A 26778-nucleotide genomic window follows, 5' to 3' on the forward strand; every position below is an offset into this window, starting at 1 on the left:
TCCCTCACCCTCCATATGTGTTTGAAATTTACTGATATTTTTGTCTGCGCTACTGCCTGCTTTTGGACATACTGCCGTTATCTTCTCTTCTCCACCAGCACACCAAAAGATCTTGTGGCATACAGTGGTGAAATTGCTCTTCTCCCCCTTACCCAAAACCACTCTGGATGATTTTTGAATTGTTATGATAAGGAAATATATCATGAGTCCTTTGTAATAGTGGTTTATAACAGGGTTTTTGTTTCTGTTCCATGGATCCTTTCAGAGTCCAAGAAATAGCTTTGGGCCTTCTCATCAGGAGAAAGTGCCTACAGACACATTTCCATAAGGTTGCAGGGAGTTCACGGATTCTGAAGGTTCTCAGACTAAGAACTCGTGCTCAAGAAAAATGCCGTTATTCTATTTGCAAGTTTGTATAGTACTGTTGCTCTCTTTGGGAAATGTTAGGAACTAAAGGTAAGGAACCCAGACTGAACCTGATGAATGACTTAGTAACGTGATGTTCCAGTTATGAATGAGTCCCAGACACACAAGCCTCCTTCTTGAGACAGATGCATCACTTCCTGGAGGAAAGCTGTGTCCTGTGACTGGGTGTGTGCATCCTAGATTTACTGTGCACCATTGGCTGAAACAGAAAATACCTGTGAGCTTTCAGTTCTCATGTAAAGTAGGAGCATAATATCTTCTAGTTGCTCTCTATACTGTGGTATGAAGCAATTTGACTGGCATCCTCAGAGTTTCTCTGACCATTGTCTGAGGACACTATCTAAATTTAAAAGGTCTCAGTTTGAGCTAGTAAAGTAATTCTGTTCCTCTCAGAGTTCATCTCGTGGAGATCATATTTTCATAAATCACTATTGTGTTATCTTCCTTTTCATCTGTACACACTCTTCCATTTTTCATCCCCTTAGAAGGTGATTCCAGGGAGGACCAATTATTGAAGTACTTAACCTACTGGATACTCACATCCTTTCATTACTTTGTCTGTCCTGGGGATAAAGCATTCCCCTCATAGAATTGTCACAACTAGGACTCCTAATCCAGTTTATTCCTTCTTGGTTTGGAGTGTAGAGTTGCTGCATCAATGGTGGAAATAAACAAGTTCTGGTGGGCAGGATCCTTTTTTAGTTGTTTGGAAATATAAAAGTAGATGAAAATGGAAACAGAATCTGATTCTATTTTGAACATAACAGCTATTCCTTTATCTCATTTTAAAAAAGAGCAAAAAGCATCAAATTTAAGTTTCCATTAGTATCTTTGCTCCATTGCCCCTTCTCCCAGTTCCCATGAGCTTTATTCAGTATTAAGCCTCGTAACCACTCTTGTTTCGGCATGATTTATAAAAGCAGGCTACTCCTTTTATGGAAATCACTTATATTTTATTATGTTCTGGCCAGAACTTAAATGAACATAAATAACCCAAAATTTCAGAAAAAAATATAATTATTCATTTTAAAACTTTGTATTAGTAGGTTTTCTAGTAAATATATAAAAATAGATGGAGTAGTATAATAAGCCTACATATACCACCACCCAGCTTCAATGGTGGTCAATATATGACCAATATTGCTTAATCTGTACCCCCGCCCATTCCCCTTTGCCCAGGAATTATGGTGAAGCAAATTCTAGACATACCATTTCACTTGTAAATATTTCATTATATGTCTCTTAAAGATATAAGAACTCTTTGTACACTTAATCTCAGTACCAACACCTGACAAAATGAAGTTTCTTGATATCAAATATCTAATTAATATTCACAGTTCCTCAGTTATCTTATAATTTGTTTCTGTAATTTGTTTGTTTGAGTTGGCATTCAAATAAGGTCAATATATTGGGGTTGGTTGATATTGTTTATGTTTTTTGACCTACAGTTCTCTCTACTTTCCCCTTTCTTTGCCATTTTTGTCACTGTTGCATTGTTATTGAAGAAAGTGGATCATGTGTGTTACATACTTTCCTATGATCTGGTTTTTGCTGATAATCTGTAATTTTTAAGGAAATAAGAGTAACAGGTATGTAATTACTTAAAACATGTTTTTAAGTGTATGCAAAGTTTTACTTCATGCCAAAAACTAGCTGTAGAGGTTAACAGGTAGGCAGGAAAATTCAGGCATCAGGTGACTTCTTTACGTTTTTATTCCTGTTTTTTCTTTTTGGAAGATATCTTGGCAGATTATAAGGAGAGGTGTCACTTACCCACTGCTGAAATGCGCTGGGCTGGAACACGCCAGCCATTCTTCATCAACAACACCAAACAGTTATTTTGGGCAAAGAATTGGAAGAGCAGTTTTTTTTGTTGTTGTTGAATCTACAGTGGGAAGCTGGGGTGATTGAATGTATGCCTCAAGTCCTTTGGCCTCAACACCCCTCTCTCCTTATTTGCTATGATAAGCATTCTCTTGAGGGCTATGCATTACAGTGGAAATATGATCGCAAAATCATCTGGGTTGGAAAAGACTTCCTGAGGTCACCTGGCCCCATCTGGCAACATTAATATGGGATTCCAGCATCAACTTTCCCAGAACAAGGCTGTTTGTTAACAACTCCCATATCTCACATAAATCCCTGGTGCAGTCTTAGCCTGTTTTCTCTTTTGTCCTTCAGTGAAATACATGATTAAATTGCATGTCTTTCTGCTGTAGGAGTGTTACACAACTAGGACCCCAATCCAGACAATACACACATGTGGCTGTGCAGATCTTTAAGATTAATCTTGATTTTTCCCTGCTGTCCTCTAGAGCACATATACCCTGAGACTCTATTTGACTATCTGTATGTAGTAATGGTTTTCATGAAAAACGTTTATATGGGTAAATTTTGAAATATGATGCAATTACTGCAGACTACACTTTTAAGCTACAGTATGTATGACGGTTAATTTTATGTGTCAGTTTGGCTGGGCCACAGAATGCCAAGATTTGTGGTCAAATATTATTTTGGGTGTTTTTGTGAGGATGTTTTTTAGATGAGGATAACATATAAATCAGTGGACTTTGAGTAGATTACCCACCATAATGTGGGTAGGCCTCATCTAATCAGTTGAAAGCCTGAATAGAACAAACAGACTGATATTCAGAGGAATTTTCTGCATCTGCTCTCCTGGGTTTCCAGCCTGTCAGCCCACCCTACAGATTTTGGACTTGCCAGACCTCATAATGGCATGAGCCAGTTCTTTATGATAAATCAATCTCTCTCTCTCTCTCTCTCTCTCTATACACACACACGCACACACGCACACACACATCCTATTGGTTCTCTTTCTCAGGAGGACCCTGATTAATCAGTGTGCAAAAAAAAAAAAAAAAAAAAAAAAAAAAAAAAAAAAAAAAAGACAAGTATATGTCCTCGATTTATCTGGCTCTTTTTTGAAGATGTGTTTTATATTAAAGTGATGCAAAGATCATTGGAGAACACCATCAGCAAAATTGAGAGTCTGGCCACAACTCTTCTAGTAAAACCTGACTTTCAGTCACTTTCCCTTTTTAGCCTTAGTTTCATCTCTGTAAAAGAAGGTTGGACGAAGGAATTTCCAAGGTCTGTGATTTGCTGAAATGCAAACATGGAACATTTGAGCCAGCTGCTGAGAAAGTGTCTAGAGATAATAAGTCTGAGGGCTGCCCAAAGTTTCTCTTACGAAATAAAACAGCTGAGGGTGTAAAACAGTAGTGGTGGTGGAGCACAGGAAATAAAAAACCATGAACAGAAGGATTTCCTGTATATAAGAAAAATATACAGGAAAATGGATCACCGATTTATGTCGCAGAAGATTCTAATCAGTTAAATGTAAAACATGGACAGTAAATGCCAACAGGAAAACCTTTAGCTTTTGTGACTTCTCAGCTGAGGGCAGATAGTCTAACTTTGAGGGCTCTTAGGATCTGTGTCTGCACTGTACTAATTCTTATTTTGTGCAGGAGGAATAGGGTGGTGGTGGAGGATTGGCATTTGTGATAAGCTGAGGCCCTCAGGTCAAACTGAGGGGCCCTAACCCAACCGATGGACAGGAAATGCCTGACCCCAAGGGCATTTGTGCTATTCCTGATCACAGAGATGGGAAGGAGCCTCAGACTAGTGCTGACCCATGGGGATGCAGGTTGATTTCTCTGTTGCCTTCGTTTTAAGCCTTCTTTTTCCAACTTGGGCTTCCTTCTCCAGGTAAAAAAGCAGTAACCACAAGGCAGAAACCATATTATTTTAGCTTCTCTTGTCTGGAGAGTGGGCAACACTTCGGTGCAGTAATCTTTTGGCTGTCCCTGTCTGGAATTAATGTTCACCCTCATGCAGCAGTCTGCCACTTGGGTGGCTGGCATTTTGGGTTGGGCAGTCTGGGTTTGTGCTTGACAAAGTCAGCTGAGGGGAAGTTCGCCTGCCACGTTTGGCTGTGGACACATTCTGCCTAAGGTGCTTACCCCTTGCTCAGTAGACGCATCCCCTGCAAATAAGGCGAGGTGGCTTTCTTTGCCCTTTGGGTTCCTTTTGACCATAAACTTCCCAGTGAGGAGGCAGGACCCTGATGATCATATCCCCTGAGAGGTTAGCTGACTTTTCACCCAGTTGGTGCTGAAGATGGACAAATGATTAACCCCCTGGAATCTCTGGTTAGACCCCAGTTGTGGTCATGAGTTCAGCCTTTTGAAACCGCAGGCTGAAACTGTTTTTCCAGCACTCTACCCAATCGGGTGTCCCCGCCTGGATTCTGCTAGGGAAGCTCTCCCTTGGGAAATAGTGGTGGGCAGGGGGGCGTGGGAATAGGAGGGAGGAAGCCTCCAGCTGCTGCTGGCCGGCCCTGCGTCCCTCTGAGGAGGTAGGGAAAGGACCCTCGAAATGAGTGGGAGACAGGAAACGAGGTGCAGTCTGGAGGCCCGAGTGGGAGCAGCTCCTGGCCCGCCGCCGGCCGGGCTGCTTCCTTCCACTGACATGACAGCCCTGCAGGCCTGGCTCCCCGCCACCTGGCAGCGGCCTCCGCGGCACATGACTCTTCCGCCCTCTGCCCTGGGGGCTGGCGGGGCCCAAGCGGGGGCGGGGAGTGATCTGCTCTGGAACTGGCCGTCCCTGCTGGTCGAGGCTGCCAGGTGCGGCCCGCGCTGCTTCGCTGGGGACTGACCTTCCTCTTCCAGTCCTAACGCGCTGGCCATTTGTCCCTTCTAGGAGCCAGCGGAGGGGAACACCCGCTGCCTCTACCTGAGAGAGACGCCGTCTGGGGTTCAGTTTCTCTGGCCTCGGTGTTCTTTACACGCCAAATGGGTCACCCTGATTTACCTCTCAGTTACTGGAGTCAAAGGAGATGGACCCACTGCAGTGCATTGGAAGGTGCTTAGGTCCGCTCCAAGGCGACACCGCCTCCGCGGCGCCATCCAGGCCAGGGGCCGCGTGACCGCGTGGGGTCGGCGCAGAAGGCTGCTCCAGCGAGGCAGGAGCTGCGCCCCTGCTTTATCTTTTAAAGGCTGGGAGACTTGGTACTATTTTTGGCCTTGGTTTCTATGTAAAATTTAGGAAGGCGGGGGAGATGTGTATACTCCTCTGCCCTAACCTCTTCATAGGAAGTTAGGTTAAATCCACAAAGTGGTGGGGCTCTTGTTCAATAGGGATAGATTTTACAAGTAGCCCCAAAGTGGGGGATTTGGAGAATGTGCCAATGAACTTGGTTTAAATTGTAATTCTGGCTCTGCTACTGGCTTCAGTTACCCTCCCCCATCTTCCCACCTCATTCCCTCCCTTCCTCTTTTTTTTTTTTGAGATGGGGTCTTGCTCTGTTTCTCAGGCTGGAGTGCGGGGGAAGCTGGGGGCAGTCTTAGCTCACTGCAGCCTGGAACTCCTGGGCTCAAGTGATCCTCCTGCCGCAGCTTCCCAAGTAGCTGGGACTAAAGATATGTGACACCACACTCAGCTATTTTGTAAAAAGTTTTTGTAGAGAAGGGACCTTGCTCTATTGCCCAGGCTGGAGACTTTTTCTCTTTTTAGAGATACTTGATCACATTCACCTCTGCTCTGTAGCAGTGTCTTCAAAGTGATCTGATTTTTCTTTCAAGTGGGGTTGATTTTATCTAGAAGGCTCTTGAGCATTTTCCTGGTGATAGGTCTTACTTTTTTGAAATGGAGGTGGGGAAAGGGACATGAAAATATCACAAGTTCTAGAAACCAGGATTTGAGCAGTCTTGTTGAAGTTGCCCAATCCCACCCTGAAGTGATCTGCATCCAAGAAAAAGGTTTTGTGATGGTGGTGGTGGAATGTTTGGGGATTAAGAGTTTGCTGTGTGGATTAACAAGCTGGAGCTGGAAATGTCTAATGAAACTGACAATGATGCCTTCCTGGATCAACTCACCTGTGTGTCATATGACAAGCTTGAAGAGGACTCAGGAACATTCAAACCCAACCTTCTCATGGAACAGAAGCCCGAAGGGGGCAAACGCTTAAAGTCACACAGCACAATGGTTGTGTTGGCCATAAACCAGAATTGTCTCCCTCAGTGATTACAACTAGATGTAGAACTAAGTTTTGTATGCCCACCACGCTATTGCTTTCCCCCCCTTAAACTTCTATTTCTTCTTATTGGGGGAAGGAGGGCTCCCTTACAGATGGTGTAAGTCAGAGTTTACTGAACCAGGCACCCACACCCTATTTAGCTTTAGGCCTATACTCTGTTTACAGTATGGGCAATCAGCAGCTGAAAACTAACTGAATTTGGAATTAAACCTTTCTCCCTCTACCTAGCTCCCTTAAGCAACTAGTCTCTCCCTGGTTCTTGAATCCACGTTGTGAGTTGTTCATTAATAGAACCTTTAGCAGCAAGGCTGGGGGAAGCCGTTTGTACTTGCCAAAGGCCATTCTCCATGAACATAGCTGTGAATAGGTGACCCCCAGTTTAGAATGGGGGTGTGTATAATTTTCTTAAGAAGCTGGTTGAAGTTTCATCATAGTTATAACTACCATTTATTGTGTCTCTAACATGCCAGCAGCTTTTATAAACATTAATTTCTGTGGCTCGAGAAACAACCCTGCAAGGTAGGAGGCAGCATCCTTGTTCTTATGGATGCAGAATCTGAGATTCAGTGAGGCTGAGAAACTTGTACAAGGTAAAGTGGCTGGCAAAGAGCAGAGGATTCAGACCCAGGTCAATCTGGCCACAAAGCGATCACACTGCCCCGCTGCCCATTGGATATCCAGCTCCAGCCTTGCCTAGGAAAACATATTGCTAGTTTTTGAGAGTGAATGGGAAAGGAGCTGGAACAAAATATGCCTGAATATCTGACACTTTATACCATGGTGTCTGGTGTTTTTGAATATTAAGTTTTCTAGACTGAGGTTATCACAACTCCTGCCCTTGTCTTCCTTTTTATTACTTCTAGAGTAATTGTAGTTTTAACATCTTCTATCATGTTAAAAACAAAGTTGGTTATTTTTCTGATTAAAAAATACCTGTTTATGTAGAAAATACAGATGTACAAAGAGGACAAGTCTTCTCAAACTATATACCAGCTTCTGGTTAAGAATGTGTGTACGGGAGCTAGACTTGCAAAAGTATGTATCCCAGCTCTGCAGTTTATAATGTGTATGACTTCGGACTAGTCACTTCTGTGCCCGTTTCCTATCTGTGAAGTTGGAAATATCCTACTTTATTACGTTAACATCAAATGAGTTAATAGCTGCAAAGCCCCCAAAGTGACCGAGATGCTTAGTATTTTAATAAACTTCTGATCTTCCTCTCTGATCTGTGTATATGTGTGTAAGTATACATGTTAGTATGCATATAAGCCAAAATTAAATATTTTTCAAACCAGCTGCTTTTCATATAATTGTATCGTGATCACCTTTCCTAACCTCTAAATAACCTTCTCCATTACCTGACAACTGCCTAAAACCCATGATGTGCTAGTGTGAATGGAACTGAATCCGTGTTACGGGGCATGCAGATTTCCAGATTTGCACTAACATAATGCATTTTTAAACAAATTTTAGTTGTTGTCCTATGAATGGTATCTGGGTGACAGGAACTTCAAGCTCTTTTCAGAGCACACTTAATCCTCCCTCCCCTAGTCTAAATGAAAATAAGGATCAGGAAGTACTCCCTTTGGAGCTCAGAACCTGCCTTAACTCTGAGGCAGCACTGTGAACTCTTCATATGTCAGCCGTAAGTGGGGAACTCACTCTGGCTCTCCCCTTTCCCTGCCTTTAAATCTAGCAAACCATGTTTCCACATTTAATATCTGATATCTCGGTTCCCAATAAATCACAAATCAGAACGTTCTGGTGTTCCATTATTGCTATGTCTGAGGTGCCCCCTAAGAAGCCTGTCCCTAAAAGGGCTTAGAAGTGAAGCCCTGCTCCCTGTTTCCCAGATTGGACTCCTAAATCCTGTCCCTCAGGATGGAGTGCTGCAGTCCCTTTTGTGCCATGCTGGGTACTGTACCTTGCCGTTTTAGTTTTATGAGTTTCTGATGACATGATTATTTAACTTAATTGACACAGAACCCTCCTGCTGGTCTCAGATTAGTAGAAACCATTGATTGGTCCCCTCTTAACTCCCCCTGTCCCCTGCCCCCCACCCTGCCAACGCCTGCAGTTTTTCACTACTAGCAAATCAATAGGTCATGTTTGATGACCCTACTCTTGCCTATCCACTTGCAGGTGTATTATATATGCAGACTCAAGGGATGTACTTGTCCATTGTGTCTGAGCTCCAAAGAGGCAAGATTGATGGGCAGAAGTGATTTGGGGTCAGTAGTCACGGAGTATACCTCTTAAAATGTTTACAGCTTTAATGAGATTTTTCTCCTACTGTCTTAGACAAGAAATCTCCAAATGTTGGAAACTTGGCATTTTAAACAGTATACATTCTAAAGGAATTCAACTGCATTTCAGGACCTGTTGACTGACCTGACTCAGACACAGTCATATCCTAAGACATTAAAGGAAAGGGCTTGATGTTCCCTCTAATTTAGGGAGTATATCATCGTCTCTCAGAAAGAGTCTAATATGGTGATGCATCTGCCAAAATTACAGAGTGGGTGGCACGTCTTTGGGGTATGCTGGAATGGCATCAGGACTTAAGAGGAAAAATGTGTGTATTACATGCTTGTAAAACTCAAAGCATCAGTTACTCTCTGCAATATTTTCCAAAGTGCTTTTTCATTAGTTTCCTTCTAACACTCTCCCTGTGAGAAAGGTTAAGTAGCATTACCCTTCTTCCACTCATGAGGACACTGGAACAATGAGAGGTTAATTGACTTGCTTTGGGCTCTCTACAGTGAGGCTGACCCAGCTGGAATTTCCAACTTCCGCTGCCTGGAACTCCAGCTTACCATTCCAAAGGCTCTGTAGAACCAGGGCCACCTCAGAGAAGGCCTCCGCAGAGGCAGGAAAAGCTCCCAGCCAAGAAAGGGGCATCTTGCTCAGCCATGTTCTTGCTGTTTGGGGACTGCTGAGGCAGAGAGCTAGTCTCTTCAAAGTTATAGTCCAAGATCCTCGACCTAGAAACTGTTTGGCTGCCTGGAGCTAAGCTGTAGGAGTGATGGATGGCAGAAATAACTTATTTTTGGCTCAACTGCTCAGTCTTGGCAGGGGGCCCTTTAAATTTGAAATGTTATCCTGACATCTACAAAAGGCTTAGGAATCTGATGTCATTTTCTCCCTATGATTCACATGTTGGCCTTTTCTGTAGAGGGGTTACCAGTTATCTCTGGTGCATGTTCCTGTTAAGGGTTCTCTGCAATTAGGATACTGTAAAATACGTAATTAGGATGATAGAGATGGCTTCTAATATAGAGGGTCACCTGTACCTCTTATTCCTGACCCCACCAGGCCTACTTGAATCATCTTGGCTCACTCCTCCCTGCAAAGCAGATCCTTACTACAAAGCCAGGTTGGTGGTGCTGTTGGTGACATGGTCTTAGACAAGAAGTTACTATACTTGATGCTTCTGTTATCCTTGTGTCTTGATGTACTTTTTCTCTGGCTTCTTAAATGAGCCAACATACTTGCATGATAACCAAAATACTTGCAAGGTTGCTGTGGGCTGGAGAACAAGCTTAATAAGAGTATGAAAAGCATGGAACTTTGAGGCAGCACAATTGCTTAATCCCCACTCTAGTGCTTATAAGTTATGTAGCCTTGGGCTAGTTAGTGGCCTCTTCTTTTTGAGTTTTGCGTTTTCTCACCTGTACAAATGGGAACAGCTACTTCACTGTTAAACTATAAAACCACACTAATAGACATCCATATCATACCCAGAAGATCAAGATTTGGTCCAGTGAGAGTTGGCATCCAACCTCATAGTGAGGTTGTCACTGTTCTCCTGCCACCCAGTCCACCCTCCTTTGCACTCACTTGTTTATTTTAAAATGTGGAGTGAAGTGGAGGTTTGCCATCTGGGGCTTGGAACTCTATACATTTTATTTGACTTGGAAATTAAGACTAGACGTGGTGAGGGGATGAGACCAGACTGACATGACCTTTCTTTGTGTTTTTCTGGAGCAGGGATTCCTGGTCACCTCCCTTGCCCTTTTCTTCCTGGATGAAACAAGAAGATAATCAGGGCGTCTGTGCACACCAGGACTCGGAAGACAAAGGGATGGGTTCCGATTTTGAGGACTCTGAGGACAGGGAAGGGGACCCAGAAGAAAGAGAAATGGGCTCTAATCCACAGGACACAAACAAGAGAGAAGGCCATCTGGAGCCAGAGATGGGCTCTAACCCACAGGACTCAAGGCACAGGGAAGCAGTGCCTGACACCTGCACAGGTGAGGAGAAAGCTGGGATTTCTATGCAACTTGCCCCATTTACACTTACTTCTAGCTCCTCTAGAATCCTAACCAGGGACAGCATTCTCTGTAAGGGAGTTACCTAGAGAGGACCATTAAGCGGGATTCTGTACTGACTTGCCTTTCTTGTGTTAGCCTGAAGAGATCCTTTTCTTCAGCCCAGTCTGAGGTGAGCTGTGAAGAGGCTCACTCAGTGGCATAGTACTTTACAGTGTAGAGAATGCGGCTATAAATTAACCCCTGGAACAACACTACAGTAGAATTAACCAGGTAGTATTAGAATCCACCTCACAGGGTTTCTGGGAGTTAAATGAGTTGCTGTGTATAGAGTTACTAAGCACAGTACTGTGCAAATAGGAAGTATCCAGATGTTTACAGTTATGTTCTCATCTCCCTTTGCAGATAAGTCAACTCAGTGGTAAGTGACCTGCCTAGGTTCATGTGGCTAATTCCCAAAGTGCCCATGGCCTCTGCTAAATGCCTTACTCTTACTGACCTGAAAGAGAGAACGCTGGGCCTCCACCCACCCCCTTGTTTCCGTCTTTGGGCATTCATTACTGCTCAGTGCATGCTCTGGGGACAGAAATGAGCTAAAATACTTTATGGCTAGGACTGCGAGGTTACATTCCTTCCCCTGTGACACAGTCCCAGACTCCCTGCTGCCCTCCTCCGCAGTGCACACAAGCATGTGAAGGAGGGCACATGTGAGGCCGTTCACATCTCAGCATCTTCCCTCTGCTTGGGGATACGCAGCCAGAGACCAACAGGTGTGTGTCCTGGACCAGCCTCTAACCTGGGCTCACCAGCTCTAGGTTCTGTAATCTCTTTCTCTATTCCCTACTATTATCCTCCTCCCCGACCCATAGTAAAGTCCTGAAGGTGAGTTCAGTTTTTTGGTCCACCATAAGCTGTTTCAGACTGACCAAATGTACTTTAAAAATTAGTCCAGGGGGCCGGGCGCGATGGTTCACGCCTGTAATCCCAGCGCTTTGGAGGCCGGGGTGGGTGGAAAACGAGGTCAGCAGATTGAGGCCAGCCTGACCAACATGGTGAAACCCCATCTCTACTAACAAAAATTAGCCAAGTGTGGTGGCATGAGCCTGTAATCCCAGCTACTCAGGAGGCTGAGGCAGGAGAATCGCTTGAACCCAGGAGGCAGAGGTTGCAGTGAGCCGAGATCGCCCCACTGCACTCCAGCCTGGACGACAGAGCAAGACTCCGTCTCAAAAAGAAAGAAAAAAAGAAAAAATTAGTCCAGGGCCTGGTTAGGCCAGGTGGTCTTTCTCAGGTTGGCAGACTGTTCTTGTCTTTTGAGACTAGAATCTGAAAAGGCATTGGTAGCTCTTGGAGTGAGTAAACCTTTTCTCCTGAGCTCTTAGGGAGTGTCCCACCTGGCACAGACTTGACTATCCTGAACACAGGCAGTCAGGCCTTCAGATGGCTCTGCTAGGCAGTGCCTCGGGTCCAGCTAGTGGGGCCTGGGCCTGAGGCAGCTGCCTGAAGAACTGGTGGGCAGAGGGGTCAATGAGTGCACTTTCCTTTAGGCCTTTCCCTGCAGGATCCAGTTGAGAGAGGCTCCACTCTCAGGGGGCCTTGAAGGGGCAGGGATCCTAAGTGCCTGGGGAAGGGTATCACAGTTTTATTACTGAGGTTTCCTCTGGGCTTACCTTTTGAATGCCAAATATCGTAATCCCCCACTGCCACCTTTTTCTGTTGCAGGGGGGCAGCTGAGTGAGGAAGAAGGCGTTCCTGTCCGTGGGGAAGAGGATGCCCAATCTGGTGTAGCTGACATGGCGATGTTCCCAGGACTGTCTGAGTCTGACAGCATATCCCGGAGCCTCCAGGAGGTGGACGAGAGTGCTGGGAAGAACCGGCAGGAGGAGGAAGAGGAGCAGCCGGCCCCTCCCGTACTTCCCTGGAGGCGACACCTCTCCCTGGGGACTCGGCACCGAGGTGACAAGCCCGCCCACCGCCGCTTCCACCGGCTCCACCACCCCATGGCTATGGACCTCGGGGAGCTGGATAGCCTGGTGGCCAGCATCATGGACGCGCCCACCATCTGCCCCGACTGCGGGGAGAGCTTCAGTCCCGGTGCCGCCTTCCTGCAGCACCAGCGCATTCACCGCCTGGCGGAGGCCGCTGCTGCCGCCAGCCTGGAGCCCTTCGGCCTGGCTGGCGAGTGCGACGCGATGGTGGGCATGATGGGGGTGGGTGTGGCGGGGGGCTTCGGAGCCGGGTCCCCGCTGGCCCGGCCACCGCGCGAAAAGCCCTTCCGCTGCGGGGAGTGCGGCAAGGGCTTCAGCCGCAACACCTACCTGACCAACCACCTGCGCTTGCACACGGGCGAGCGGCCCAACCTGTGCGCCGACTGCGGCAAGAGCTTCAGCTGGCGCGCCGACCTGCTCAAGCACCGGCGCCTGCACACGGGCGAGAAGCCCTACCCGTGCCCCGAGTGTGGCGAGGCCTTCAGCCTCAGCTCGCATCTGCTGAGCCACCGGCGCGCGCACGCTGCTGCCAGCGGCGCGGGGGCGGCAGCGCTGCGGCCCTTCGCCTGCGGGGAGTGCGGCAAGGGCTTCGTGCGCCGTTCGCACCTGGCCAACCACCAGCGCATCCACACGGGCGAGAAGCCCCACGGTTGTGGCGAGTGCGGCAAGCGCTTCAGCTGGCGCTCGGACTTGGTGAAGCACCAGCGCGTGCACACGGGCGAGAAGCCCTACATGTGCTCCGAGTGCGGCGAGACCTTCAGCGTCAGCTCGCACCTCTTCACGCACAAGCGCACGCACTCGGGTGAGCGACCCTACGTGTGCCGCGAGTGCGGGAAGGGCTTCGGGCGTAACTCGCACCTGGTGAACCACCTGCGTGTGCACACCGGCGAGAAGCCCTTCCGCTGCGGCCAGTGCGAGAAGCGCTTCAGCGACTTCTCCACGCTCACCCAGCACCAGCGCACGCACACGGGCGAGAAGCCTTACACGTGCATCGAGTGCGGCAAGAGCTTTATCCAGAGCTCCCACCTGATCCGCCACCGCCGCATCCACACGGGCAACAAGCCGCACAAGTGCGCGGGCTGCGGCAAAGGCTTCCGCTACAAAACGCACCTCGCGCAGCACCAGAAGCTGCACCTGTGCTAGGGTCTGGGTCCAAGGGAGGCTGCCCTCTGGGGAGCCTTTAGGGGGTAGATGTCCTGGGACTGACCCAGGGGAAGGAAATGGGGAAGGGGCGGGAGGGACAATCTGAGAGTGACTGGGGAGCCTTTGGTGTTCGGGGTTTCCTGAAGTGGGAGGAGGGTTGAGTAAGAGTTGTTCTTTCCCGGTGCTATACTTGCCTCCTCTCCATGGAAGAAATGTTCAGGAGATGCGCTTGGGATGATGACTTCCTTAAATACACGCTGTAGGGGGTGAAGAGCTTGGAGGACCAGGCGCTTTGAGGACCTTGAGGAAGGGTAGTTCGTGGGCTGGGGCGGGAACAGGATGGCGGGCAATAGACTAGGGTAGGCCGCGATGGCCTGTAGGAGTCTGCAGGGAGAGGGTGTAAATGAGGGCTATGGGACAAAATAAAACCAAGTATAAGTGATTCTATCTTGGTTCCACCAAGTGGTAAGCCAGAGTTTGCCCGGTCTCCGCACATCACCTGTTGTCTCACAAAAAGTAGGGGAACCTTGTCACACAGGAAAGGATATTTAATGTACTTTTCCTTTCTCTGAGCCACAGTTAGCTGCTATTTTGAAGCATCCAAGGGAAAGTGGGCTGAAAAACGCTGCACTCTCATTTTAAGGGGCAATGTCTGGGGTTTACAAATTCATTTATAACTGGTTCTCAGATGTGGGAAATCCTGATTTTGTTCTGGGTTCTTTGCTACTCCCTTGAAAATAATCTAGCTTCATGCTGGGTCAAGGTGGTTTACCTGGATGACCCCCCTTCCCCGCCCTCGCCCCATCCCAGGTGTGTGCCACACCCAGTATTTCTTTCAGGTCTCAACTGTGGTCTTCTAAGTGCAGGGAAAAGGAACAATCACAGCTATGTGTGACTTTCCTTTTTGCACCTCACCTTGATGTAGGTGTTTCAAGTGAACTTTAGACCATCAACAGTTACCCAGTGACCTGCTAAAAAGTCAACTAGCTCGCAGTTTTGCTGGCCTTTATGTGAGAAATCCAGGAAAGTGTTGACATTGTTGGGATGCAAAACTCCTTGGTCTCATTTGCCTTCGCTTAGCATTTGTTAGTGACTTCCACTAACCCCCACCTCCGTGCATATGAGGGATCTAGTCTAAGTAAGAATGTCTTTTTCCTGCATGTGGAGGCACAGTAGAAATCTCAAGGCTCTACCCAGGAGAGCCCAGTCAGGGAGAGGTGTAAATGCAAAATTGCCAAATAGCACAAACAATGAATGTTTTCTGGTTGTTATATAGATGCCAAAATAGCACTTTGATATTTGCAAAGTGCTTTATGCTTTTTAATAATTGTTAGTTGTTTCTCACATCATTGTGAGTTAGATCAGTATTATGACCCCTGTCTTAGGGAAGGCCTGGGAACAGGAGCGTGCAGGCTGTCCTGAAGAGAGGCTGAGGACAGTTGTGAATAATTGTAGCCTGACCTTTTGCATTCTCCAGCTCAGCTGCTAGAAAGACTTGCCTGTCATGATTTATATAATAAAATAAGGACACTGAAAATTCTTATGCTTGATGAAAAACTTAAGGCTAGCCTAGAAGGGCCAAACATGTCCTTATTGACAAAGCTGGTCTTTGTCGCCTAATTAGGGTATCCTAGCTGTGTTCTATTTCTAGTAGGGGGCTGTAGTTAGATGACTCTTGTGTAGATTTCAGTTACTTATGCTGAAGAGCCCTGCCCCAGGTTAGCCTTTAGAAGTTAGAGTTGTGGAAAGCGGTATTGTTTTCTTCACTAGTGATTGTTACCCTACACATTTCATGGAAGCATCTTCACAAAATATTGGACACAGTTGAAGGGGGGAAAAAAGCTACGAGATTGTTTTTACAGTTTTAGCAAAGTTTCTGTGGATGCTAGTAATTTATACTTGATCAGTTGTATTCTAGTAAAGAACCTCTTTGGGGACTGTAGGAAAGCATGTTTTTGTGGTTATAAAAACACTTAAAAATCCTGATAATTCTGGGCTTGTATAATGCCTGTTGATCTTGCCCTCTGAATCAATTTATTGTTATTCACAAATGCAAATAGGTTTTCAAACTGTAGACAGTTTTGAATGACATTAATTCTCGTTTTCTTTTAGTCAGGAGTAATACAAGCAAAGCAAGTGTCCGTTTTGAATTCTGATTTGTAATCTGAATACTAAGCATATTAGACCCACCTGAAAATAATATAGCCAATTTTTAGGTAATCTTACTGCTTCGTGGGTTTCTTTCCATGTACATCTACCTCTTCCAGCTGTTTTAAGTTCTCTTAAGTCTGTGCCTATGAAATCTCATCCACCTTTTGATTATTCATGGATTGATTATCCGTTTTGTTTTGTTTTTTTTTGTTTGTTTTTTGTTTTTTGTTTGCTGCCACTGCTATGCCTGGTCTCGTCTGCATCAAATATACTACATATCAGCAACTTTAGAGAATGGGTTCAACAGGGAGTGGAGAGTGAAGCTAATGTAAAATAGTTTAGTGGCAGTGGGAATCTTTGGACTTCGTTTACCTCTCTCGTTATTTCTATTACCATGGATAAGAGAGTCAGCTGCTACTTTGATATCCCTTCTATGAGCAAATTCTTAGCAGAAGAAAACAATCCAGCTACCAACACCCGACTCTATTGGTGCATTTAAAATGTGATTCCATTTTTTCTTACAGTTCTTCAGGGAACTTATCTGCATTAAGTGAGGTTAAATGCATTCAGGAGGTTGTTTCTTCTATCTAGTTTTAGAATAATATTTCTTTGGCAAACCCTGTTAACTGCGGTTCACCCTTGAAAACGTTCACCTGAGGACTTTTCCCACCAACTCGTTAATGATGGTGGAAGCAAGTGTATTATTTGTTTCCTGGAGAATTTGGTGAAGAGCAGTCTTCTGCTGCTGCTCTTTACTAAGCAAAACCTGGAGCAGTTTAAATAGGCTAAATGGTTTTGATTAAATCTTGAGCTCCGAGTTGGAAGGAGAAAATGAGAAGTTAACCCCTTGAGCCATGTGGTCTCTTTACAATCAAGAGACTGTACATATGTGAAAAAATGCAAATTAAGGAACGGTGTTCATAGACAATCTAAACTGTGTTTCTGAAGTTTGTGCACATTTTTCTTCACTGTAATGTTATTTTACAGCTGTTTGTTAAAATAGTGAATAATTTAATGATCCTAAAAGTAACAGGTTTTGTGTGAGTGTGCTTGTATATGTGAGAATTGCCTTATTTTCAGGTTGTTTTATTTAATGATGGTTCCTTGGACAGCATTCTGGTGTTCAGCAACCAATATGGAATATTTGTCATTAAATCCATATCAGTCTTTTACCATGTCATTCTTCTTTGACACACATTAAATGCCACTCAGCTCTACCTATGGAAGCTATGTTCCCGTAGAACAAGGGTTGACAAACTACCACATCTGCCCCGCATATTTTTGTACATAAAGTTACGTTAGAATACAGTCATACCCATACCCAGGCACATTTGCATAGTATCTGTGCTACTTCACCCTGAATTTGCTGTGAGTGGGCCTCTGCCCACATTCCGATTAGAAAAACTATACCTGGTCAACCTGGAATTCTTGAGGTTTGATTAGTTTAAGCTACAGATTTTCTTAACCTTGGAGAGCTTTTTGGATTGTTTGCCTTTTAAATGAAGAGAGCGATTAATTGGAGTGAGGCCTAAGTTCCTGTAGTTTTATAGAAACTCCCCAGGTGATTTTAATGGGCAAACAGGGTTGAGAACTCTGTAGGACCAATTAGAGACCCCCCCATTCTTTCTTGGGAATTATAGTAAGTATAATAATACGTAAGGCTCAAATCTTCTCCTCTGCTGGGGAGTATGGAGGCAAAGGGCAATGCAAGGTGCAACATACTTTGTTTGCTCCTGGTGGGCCACCTTTCACACAGCTGCTCCAAATAATGACTATAATAAGTAAGAGCCAGGAAAAGTACCTGTCTTGGCTGTCCATCTGATGACAATGGAATGAGTGTGGAAGGCTGCAGCTAGCCTTCACCGTCTTCGCCACTCAGTCAGCCTTCTTCCGCTTCTCTCAGATCTTCATTCCCCCAACTCAGCTCACTTAATAAAGCAAAACGCCAGGCATGACTCCTTTGCTCAGCTGCCCTTGGCATTCACATAATTTCCGTCCTCTCTGCCCCTGTGGGAGGGGAGGGGCACAGCTGGCCAGTCTCCAGCACGAATTGCCTAGTGATTGCTCCTCTCTCCCTGTCACAGCTGCAAGTACCCCGTAGATTGCAGATTTCTGCTGCTAGACTGTGGTTTCAAGGTCATCTCTGCTAACCCAAAGCACATTCCAATAGGTTTCAATTTCCAGCTGCTCCCTTGAGATCCAGGCCACTGTTCACAATGTTCTCTGCATCCAGCCGGTGCCCTGCCTCATTTCAGCAGTCAGGAATGCTCAGCTTTGGAAGCCGGTGAGGTGGGCGGCAAGGTGTTCCAGATACCACGTTGCCCCATGATTTTAAGAAAGTTGAAAAAGGTGTCAGTGTACGTGCAGTGTTCTAGTTGGCATTCCGACACATATATTTGAAGGATTTCCAACCTGAGTAAAGGAATTGCCAGACGCCAGTTCCTGGAGACCAGGGATTCACTGGAAGCGGTTCCATGCATTCTTTTATTCACTGAAGACACTCCACTGAGATGCTTTTCTGAAAGCATCAGGGGCTGAGGTAGGGAGTGGTTCTACCTGGGTGTTCTTGTTTTGTTTTGTTTTTTTGAGATGGAGTCTCCCTCTGTCGCCCAGGCTGGAGTGCAGTGGCATGATCTCGGCTCACTGCAGGCTTCATCCCTGAGGTTCACGCCATTCTCCTGTCTCAGCCTCCTGAGTAGCTGGGACTACAGGCCCCTGCCACCACGCCCAGCAAATTTTTTGTATTTTTAGTAGAGATGGGGTATCACCGTGTTAGCCAGGATGGTCTCGATCTCCTGACCTTGTGATCCGCCCGCCTTGGCCTCCCAAAGTGCTGGGATTACAGGCGTGAGCCACCGTGCCCAGCCCCGCTTGGGTGTCTGATACCATCTGTGTATGACTGGCCTTCCACAGGCCCCAGGGCTGTGTCTCATTAAGAGCGGAGACCCTGGGAATTTCACCCCTCAGCTGAGTGGGCAAGTGCCGGATATAGTGCTCAGTGCTAGGGAGACAGGCATGAGAGAGGTACAGATGCTTACACATTCCAACACCATTTAAGGGCGAAGGTGAAGGCTGATTTTGTTTCCTGCCAGCCCAACCTGCTTGGGGTGAATGATTTTGCCAACTATAAGTATGAATTTAAGGATTTGGCCTCTGGGGCTGCAGGGGGTGGGAGGTGGACAGGGGGGAATTTCATGTCAAGACTTCACATGTTATGCTACGGCAAGATGGTACATTCAACAAAGGCTCAGCGTTAAGCAGATTCTCTGCCAAGGACTCTGGAACTCTAAGTCAGAGTCCCCACCACTGCTGCAAATCAGGCAGTGTCCACTTTAGCTGGCTTTGTTGGGTGAGGGAAAGGACAGTGTGTGACCTTGAAAAAGCTAGCTCACTTTGTCAAGGGGCTGGAAAAGGATCTGGCTAGACATGTCTCTTGTCAAGGGTAGCATTAGCGATTGTCTGAAATGAGGGTCACCTCAAGGTTTCAGCTGAAGTAGCTCTGCTGATTTCTGTGTTGAAGTTAGTAGATTTGGTAGAAATCACAGACATGACTTCACAGCCTGAGATTCACTGGACTGACACAGCCACTGTTCAGTGCTGCTGCAGCCTAGACCAAGCCCTATAGGTATTCTTGATCTTGCTCTCATCTGTGCATGGAAAGATGCAGGTGTAAGGTGTGGGAAAATCAAACAAAATAACAAGCATGAAGGCTCTTGTAAGATTCAGGGACTTGGGTGAATGTTAGGAAGCAAGGTAGTTACAAGGTGTTCATGCTCAGTGCTGCAGAGAAGGGGCTGCTGAGGGGCGTCCTAAACTCTTGTATCATAGCTCCTGGGATCCCAGAAGGAGGACAGAGGCAGTTGCTGTGCACATGGACTGAATCTTCTGGGATTTCCAGCTCCTGGGGCAGGGTGATAAGGGAGTGACAAGGCGTGGCCTCCCTTTCCTGAGAACACGAAGAAAGAAGTAACTAGTTCTGCATCTCCTTTGAGGGTGTGCTGTGAGTGGAGTGTGCAGGGCAGAGCTTTGGCACGAACTGGCAGTGGTGTTGAGCAAGACATGACTTTTCTGGGCTTCTGTTTCCTCTTCACTAGGCACTGTCTTTATTGGCCCTGCCCATTTTAATTTCTAGTGATTGTCAAAGAATTTTAAAACCTACTTGGAAACATCCATAGCTTAATGCCAAAATAAAAGGACATATTTAAGTCAGCATTAAGTTCTGCAATTTAGTGGTCATCAGATATCAGGGAGGGAGGGAATCGGTTCCTACTTGGCCCCACTTCTTGATCCTTTACAACCCTAGGAGAGGTATGATGCCCCTTTCCCAGTGAGGTGCCAGGTGCCACTAGAGCCAGGGAAAGGCTGGGAAACCACTTTCTCAAATAACTTTGGCTTCACACAAACAAATAAGCACATGGAGGCTTGTGTTATTATGAAGTTTAGCTGCGGAAGTGGGCAGGTGCCAGAGGATGCAAATCATCTTACACTTTCACAGTCCAGTGTCACTGGCAACAGACCTTAGAAACGAGCCATAACCTTCATTTTGCAGGAAAGGAAACAGACCCAGGAAGGTGAAGAGATTTGCTTCACTTCAATGGCAAAATTGAAATGAGAACGCAGGATTTTCACTCTTCACTCTTATTTGCAAAAATATTCTGCTTCTAAAACAAAAGAATACTTGCTTGTTTTTTGCCCTCCTGACCCCTTTGCTTAGTTCCTCTCACCCCCAGCTACTTTTATTTCTATGCCACGAAGCCTCTGCCTGTCTTAAGGTATGCAGCACCCACGTCCACAAGCTGACGTTCAGATGGGAGGTTGGGCTGTATGGACCAGACAAATGGATTAGACAGCTGACTTCTGGTTAAACCTGCCCTCTGCCCTCTTTCTAAATGTGTCTCATCCCAGGTCCTCCCCGCCCTTTATAAATATGTTGGTAGGGCAACCTCCTAGTTCTATGCCTTCACCCCCGCTTTTCATCTGAAAGGTAGCAAATCTTAGGTCACCATTACAGACAGTGGCCTAGGTGAACATTGGGAAAGTCATCTCACTTCCCAGGCCTCACTTTCCTCATTGGTAAAATGAAAGAAGGAAAGGAGTCCACAGTTAAAGCTGGAATAAAGGTCCCTAGATCCTTCTTTAACTTCAATTTAATAAAAATTGTAGAGATGAAGTCTTGTCCGGCATTGAATTCCTGCATTCGAGTGATCTTCCCCTTCAGCCTCCCAGTGGCTGGGAATACAGGTGTGCCACGTCATGCCTGATGAAGCTTTCTTTGTTCGAAAATCTGAACTCCGCAAAGATGTTGAGGTGCCCTGTAGGAACCAGGGAGCTTTTTTCATTTACCCACGATAGGTCAGCAATAGGTATTTTGCCTGCTGCTGAAAGAAGTTCTCATATTCAGTATTCACTGCATATTTTACAGGGATCAGTGCAAAATGAAATGTGGGGTCCCATGGCAGCGCCTTAAGCCAAGCACACGTCCTGGGTGACCTCACCAGCCGTGTGCCTAGAGAGCTACTCTGCTCAGAGCTACACCAGGGATTTGACAGACTCCAGCTGGTGCGAGAGGGAGTTAGGGCCAGGCTCATGAGAAGGGTATTCCTACTTCAGTGGCCAGGGTTCATGCTAAGATGACAATAGGCCCAGAGCCCATCTCACGCCCACCCCTCTGTCACCAGTACCTGTTTTGGAAGAAGGGCTGACTTCATTAGTGCTGGTTCTTCCATTTCTTGAGGAAAGATTGTGCTGTTCAATAGGGAGCTTCATGTTTCCAGAACAGATTACTGACTGTTTTGGAGTCTGCAACTGACCCCAGTGCCCCCTGCCTTTGGGGACAGAGTGGCCAAGCCACTTTCTTTTCATCCAGCCTTCCCCCTCCACTTCATAATGAACCTCTTTCATGCCTCAGATCGCCGACTCCATTCCCTGCTCATTCCCATTGGGTGGGATCCTGGGCCAAGATAAAGGAAAAGAACTCCCCTCCAATTTCCACCAGAGTCCCCCGATGTCTTAAGAAGCACATGAAGACGGAGAGGTTGCATGGTCCTCACTTGAGTCAACTAAGAGTGGGAGATTCTCTTCTGAATTCAATTTTCAAAAGCAGATTTTCCTTTTTTTGTAGTATAAAAATGCTCTAGGCATTGCACAATTTCAGGTTTTGGACCTAATTCCCAGTCCCTTTATAACCTTGGCAGCTGGGCTTCGCCTTCATCAGCCTTTCCCTTTCCCTGCTCACGGGCCTCTCACAACCCCACTCACTTTTCATATCACACAAATGAGTTCATTCTCAGCACCATACCCACTGTGTGGCTTTTCTCTTTCCCAGCTCTCACCATGATGCTCCAGCTTCTTCAGTTTCATCGACACCTTGAAATTCATCTTTGAATTATTTCTTGCTTTTTCATTCAAAGCATTCTGCTGCCCGACTCCCCATCACCTCCTCTCTCCATCCTAACAGTTGAGTTTACTTGTGTTTCATCCTTCCATCCATCAGCCCATGTGTCTGTTTTGTGGCAGTCACTGGGGACAGAGAGATGACATGTGAGTTACTGTCCTCAGGACATGTCAGTGTAGGGGTGAGGAACAGGACATATAAATGAAAAATTAGTGGCAGGGCAACTAGATATGCACAAAGCATGGAGGGTGTAAAAAGAGGTGCTTTGGATGGTGAATAAGGAGCTGGGAAGGATGCACTGGCAGGAGAGCTGGGGACCCTCTAAGCAGAAGGAATGCCATGCACTGGCCTGGGTTGATATAAAAGCATGCTGCATGCAGGAAGCCCTGAGTTTGGAAAATTGTTGAGGCACAAAGTAGGAGAATCTGGTGATAGGGCAGGGATTGATGAGAATTAGTCTGGAGTGTTAGGCAGTGCCCAGGTCTTCAGAGGCCCTCTATGTTATGCTGAGGCGCTCAGGCTCACCCTGACAGTCCTGACAGTCCTGGGGCTCTCCCTAGTGGTTACTTTTAGAAAGGGCATGACATGGTGAGACTAGTTTGGAGAGCACTCTGGCAACACTGCTGAGGATAGGTTTCATGGGTGACTCTCCAAGACAGGGAGGCCTGTGGGGAGTAAAAGTCAGAATGATGTTACCAGGGAGGAAGAGGACACATGCAAGAGGTGTTGTGGAGGTAAAGTTGGTAGAGCTGAATGATAGGTGGAAGGAGTTCGGGGCTGCCATCCAGGTGTCCGGCTTGAAAATGTGCATGCATGGGAATTCTGTGCCCACACCCAGTGCTGTCTAAACTAGCAGCCATTCTGCCTCAGGTCTTCCTCAGTTGCCCCTGTCTTCCGTTTTGTTACCAACACATAAATCAGGCCTTCATTTCTTACCTAGATTTTTGAAATATCCTGTTTATTTCTTTCAGTTCCTCCTACAAAATGCTGCCAAGGTAATCTTCCAGGGACAGCTGAACAATTCCCATTCATAGTGAATGATGTCCCAGCTTTTTGCATCACCATCAATATTCATTGCTAAAGGAGACATTCTTTTCCCGTGGAGTCCAATTTTTGAGAGAACATGAGGCATGTTGTATGTGTGAAGTAATTGAATGTCAAGTTGTCTTTTTTTTTTTTTTTTGAGACAGTCTCACTCTGTCACCCAGGCTGGAGTATATTAGCGCAATCTTGGCTCACTGCAACCTCTGCCTCCTGGATTCAAGCACTTCTCCTGCCTCTGCCTCCCAAGTAGCTGGGATTATAGGCGCCAACGCCTTGCCTGGCTAATTTTTTTGCATTTTTAGTAGAGAGGGGCTTTTGCCATGTTGGCCAGGCTGGTCTCGAACTCCTGACCTCAGGTGATTCACCTGCCTCAGCCTCCCAAATTGCTGGGATTACAGGCGTGAGCCACTGTGTCTGGCCCAAGTCTTCCTTAATGGGGACCCAGAACTCTTACTCTGAGGTCAGTGAGGGAAGCAGGCAGGGCATCTCCAGGGGTGGCCCTGGGTGATCCTGTGTGTGCCCAGCATGTCTTTCTAGGTGTATCTTCCATTTCTCCCTTGGCGTAGTGCTGTCTGGTCTGGTCTCATTGTTCCCTATAAGTGACCCCTTTCCCATCCTGGGTCTTTGCAGACTCCATTGTCTCTATCTGGAATACTTTTCCTTGCATTCCTGTCTGTAGAAATCCTACCCATCTTCTGATATTTAGCCCAAATGCAAGGACCCCATGAATCCCCTTTGGGAATGGATCTCCCGAAAGCATTTTCCTTTCTTATGGCACTCTTCACATTTACTGTGCACAGCACCTAACATGTCTCCTATTTTATCTCCCACACTGGACCACTAGACTGGGAGCAGAAGTGGAAAATCAGAGGCCTTAAATCCTGGGGCCAGCCTGTGAATGTGATTTCTTAGTTTGCTTATTTTTCCCCCACCAAATTTAATTTATTAAAAAATTATAACCTATGTTAACCATACAGGAAAGCAGAGAATATGATATAATAATGTATATTTGGGACTTATCACCAAGAATGAACAGATTTGCTGCTGACACCTCGCCACCACGTTTTAAGATATAAATTATTGCAGATACACTTTGAACACTAGCCCACACATCCCTCTCCCGAAGCAGATCTTCACACTGCTGTTCCAAATTTAGAGTTAGTCACTAATATTTAGAAATCACAGGATTTCACATCATAAGAGTTGGCCTCCAGCCACTTTCCTGCCAGTTCTCACCAGTCCATCACAGGTTCTGGGGCCCATCCCGGCCCTTCGACCCTGCCTATCCAATCTGTGGCTTGGTCTGGCACCCGAGCTCTCTCATCTGCCCTCTGTACATGCTTCCCAGGAGGCGAGGGGACTCCTCATGCCCCCTGTCCTCTGCACCACTGCTTGGGCTATGCCCACTGTCTGGACCGAGGAATTCAAGGCCTCATTCAAGACCCACTGGCTCCTGTGGCTTTTCCCAGTGAATTCGGCTCAGCTCCATTCTCAGTACTCATATACACGTAGCCCTTAAGCCGGTGGCTGAGTACTGGCCCGTGCTTTCATTCAATCCTGTGTTAGGTACCCTGCGAAGTCACCTTGGTGGAGAAAAAGGACTTGAAAATCCCAGCAAGGTCAGGCTTTCTTGTTCTTCCCTCCTAGCCTTTGCTGCCTCCGTGTGGTGCATCACGTGAAGTGCAGCGAGGCTTGGTGCAGGAGCTCTGCCTGCTTGGCACCCTCAGGTGTAAGAAGGGATGGCATATTTTGTTGGCCACAACACTCCGAGGCCTTTGTGCTTGTTCAGTTGAGACTGTTGACTCATCCGGCCCCCTCGTCTCTTTCTTCGAACTCCCCTCACTGCCCGTTGGAGCTCTGTCCTTTTCCTTCCTTTCCCTGTGAAAATTGCCCTGGCGGTTTCATAAGTGTAGGGTTTCACTAGACTGAAAAACCAGGGGAAGGGCTCTTGTCCCTGATTCTACCACCCTCCGTTGATTCCCATGGTGCTTGACATTAACATATGGATCGTGAGCACACCTTACAAGAGCTGGAGAGATGCTGGCTCTTGCATTTTGTGCACGGCTGGGGAAGGAGGGATGTTGCCTTTTTCACCTTACCCAACTGCCTAGGGCCACTCCCCCCGATGCTAGTGCTGATTATCTGTTCCTTGGGGTTTTGAAAGTGGTGGAAACCTGTTGATCTGGGCCAGAATATGGTTCCCTTTTCTCTTCAGAATGAACACTGAAACTAACTCCATTATGGTAATCAAATTCAACTGATTAATGATCTGTTAATTTCCTGTGTAAGAAAGAAGCCATTTTGATGTTGGGTGTGACTCTCATCATTGCTGTGATACACCCAGGTCCAGAGGGAGACAGCTTCTGTCCCCACACTCTGGACCCACAGCAACCTCCACACCTGCTTCAGTTCAGCTCTGTCCCTGATGCCCCTGACAGTGTTTTCACTGATTGGTTAATTACTATGTCATCACTGAAGTCACCAAACTTGTCTTTATTGGCCTCCTCTCTTCAGGGGAATTGAGAAGAATGAGAGAGCCAGTGATTAAAGAGGAGATGGAGGGAAGAAAGAGGCTAAGGATATGGAAGAATAAAGGGAGAAAGGATATGATTTAAAGAAGAGAAGGAGAAAGAAGAGAGAGAGGCAGTTAAATCTCGGCATGTGGGATAGTAGACTTCTAATTTTGGGCTGAGTAGAAGGTATATTTTGGGGGAAGTTCACACTTGTTTTCTTTACTTGCCCAGGAACCCATGGTGTGGCTCATTGTGTGATTTGAAAGGGTGAAATGCAGGGTTATGTATGATCAGAATGGTCAACACACGTATAGCCAGGAGTGTTCTAGAGACCTTCTACAAAATTGGCACTGAATCTGATAGAGGCTGGATGCATTTTTTGTTTCTCTCAGCCCTGCTCAGGTCCATTAGGAAAGGCATGCAAACTCTTTCAGATGCCCCTTAGGGATTCTCCTGGGTTCTAGAGAATCCCCTGCATGTGGACTGGGCAAGAAAGAGGTAACCCAAAAAAGCTGGGGCTCTCCCAAGTATCACCACCCCATGCTCCAGTGCTCTGCTGTACCACCAACAAGATGAGTTCAGGCTGTCTGATTCCGTGGAAAGATAAGGACTTTCAAGGCCAAGTCCCTGGTAGAAGGCCTAGCCATTAATCAGTTAGTGTGACTGTGAACAAGTTTCCTCACCAGTAAAATGGGAATAGTCACCCCCACCTGATAGGTTTCTGATGAGTATTCAGTGAGGGAATATATGTCATATGTAGGTCATGTTGTACATGCCTGAAACATAG

At 46.4% G+C, this 26778-nt stretch overlaps 1 protein-coding gene across 1 annotated transcript in view; it reads left to right on the plus strand.

Annotated features, from left to right (window-relative positions):
* The window catches only part of ZNF697 (zinc finger protein 697), a 29723-nt gene extending 12511 nt beyond the window's left edge, over positions 1–17212 (plus strand). Inside the window, exons 2-3 of the mRNA XM_010353816.2 lie at positions 10478–10740; positions 12481–17212. Of these exons, the coding sequence (XP_010352118.2) occupies positions 10478–10740; positions 12481–13889 (1672 nt within the window). The 3' untranslated portion in view covers positions 13890–17212. The remainder of the gene's footprint in view (positions 1–10477; positions 10741–12480) is intronic.
* The last annotated feature ends 9566 nt before the right edge of the window (positions 17213–26778 follow it).

The sequence above is a fragment of the Rhinopithecus roxellana genome, chromosome 8, assembly GCF_007565055.1.
Source record: "Rhinopithecus roxellana isolate Shanxi Qingling chromosome 8, ASM756505v1, whole genome shotgun sequence".
NCBI lineage: Eukaryota > Metazoa > Chordata > Mammalia > Primates > Cercopithecidae > Rhinopithecus > Rhinopithecus roxellana.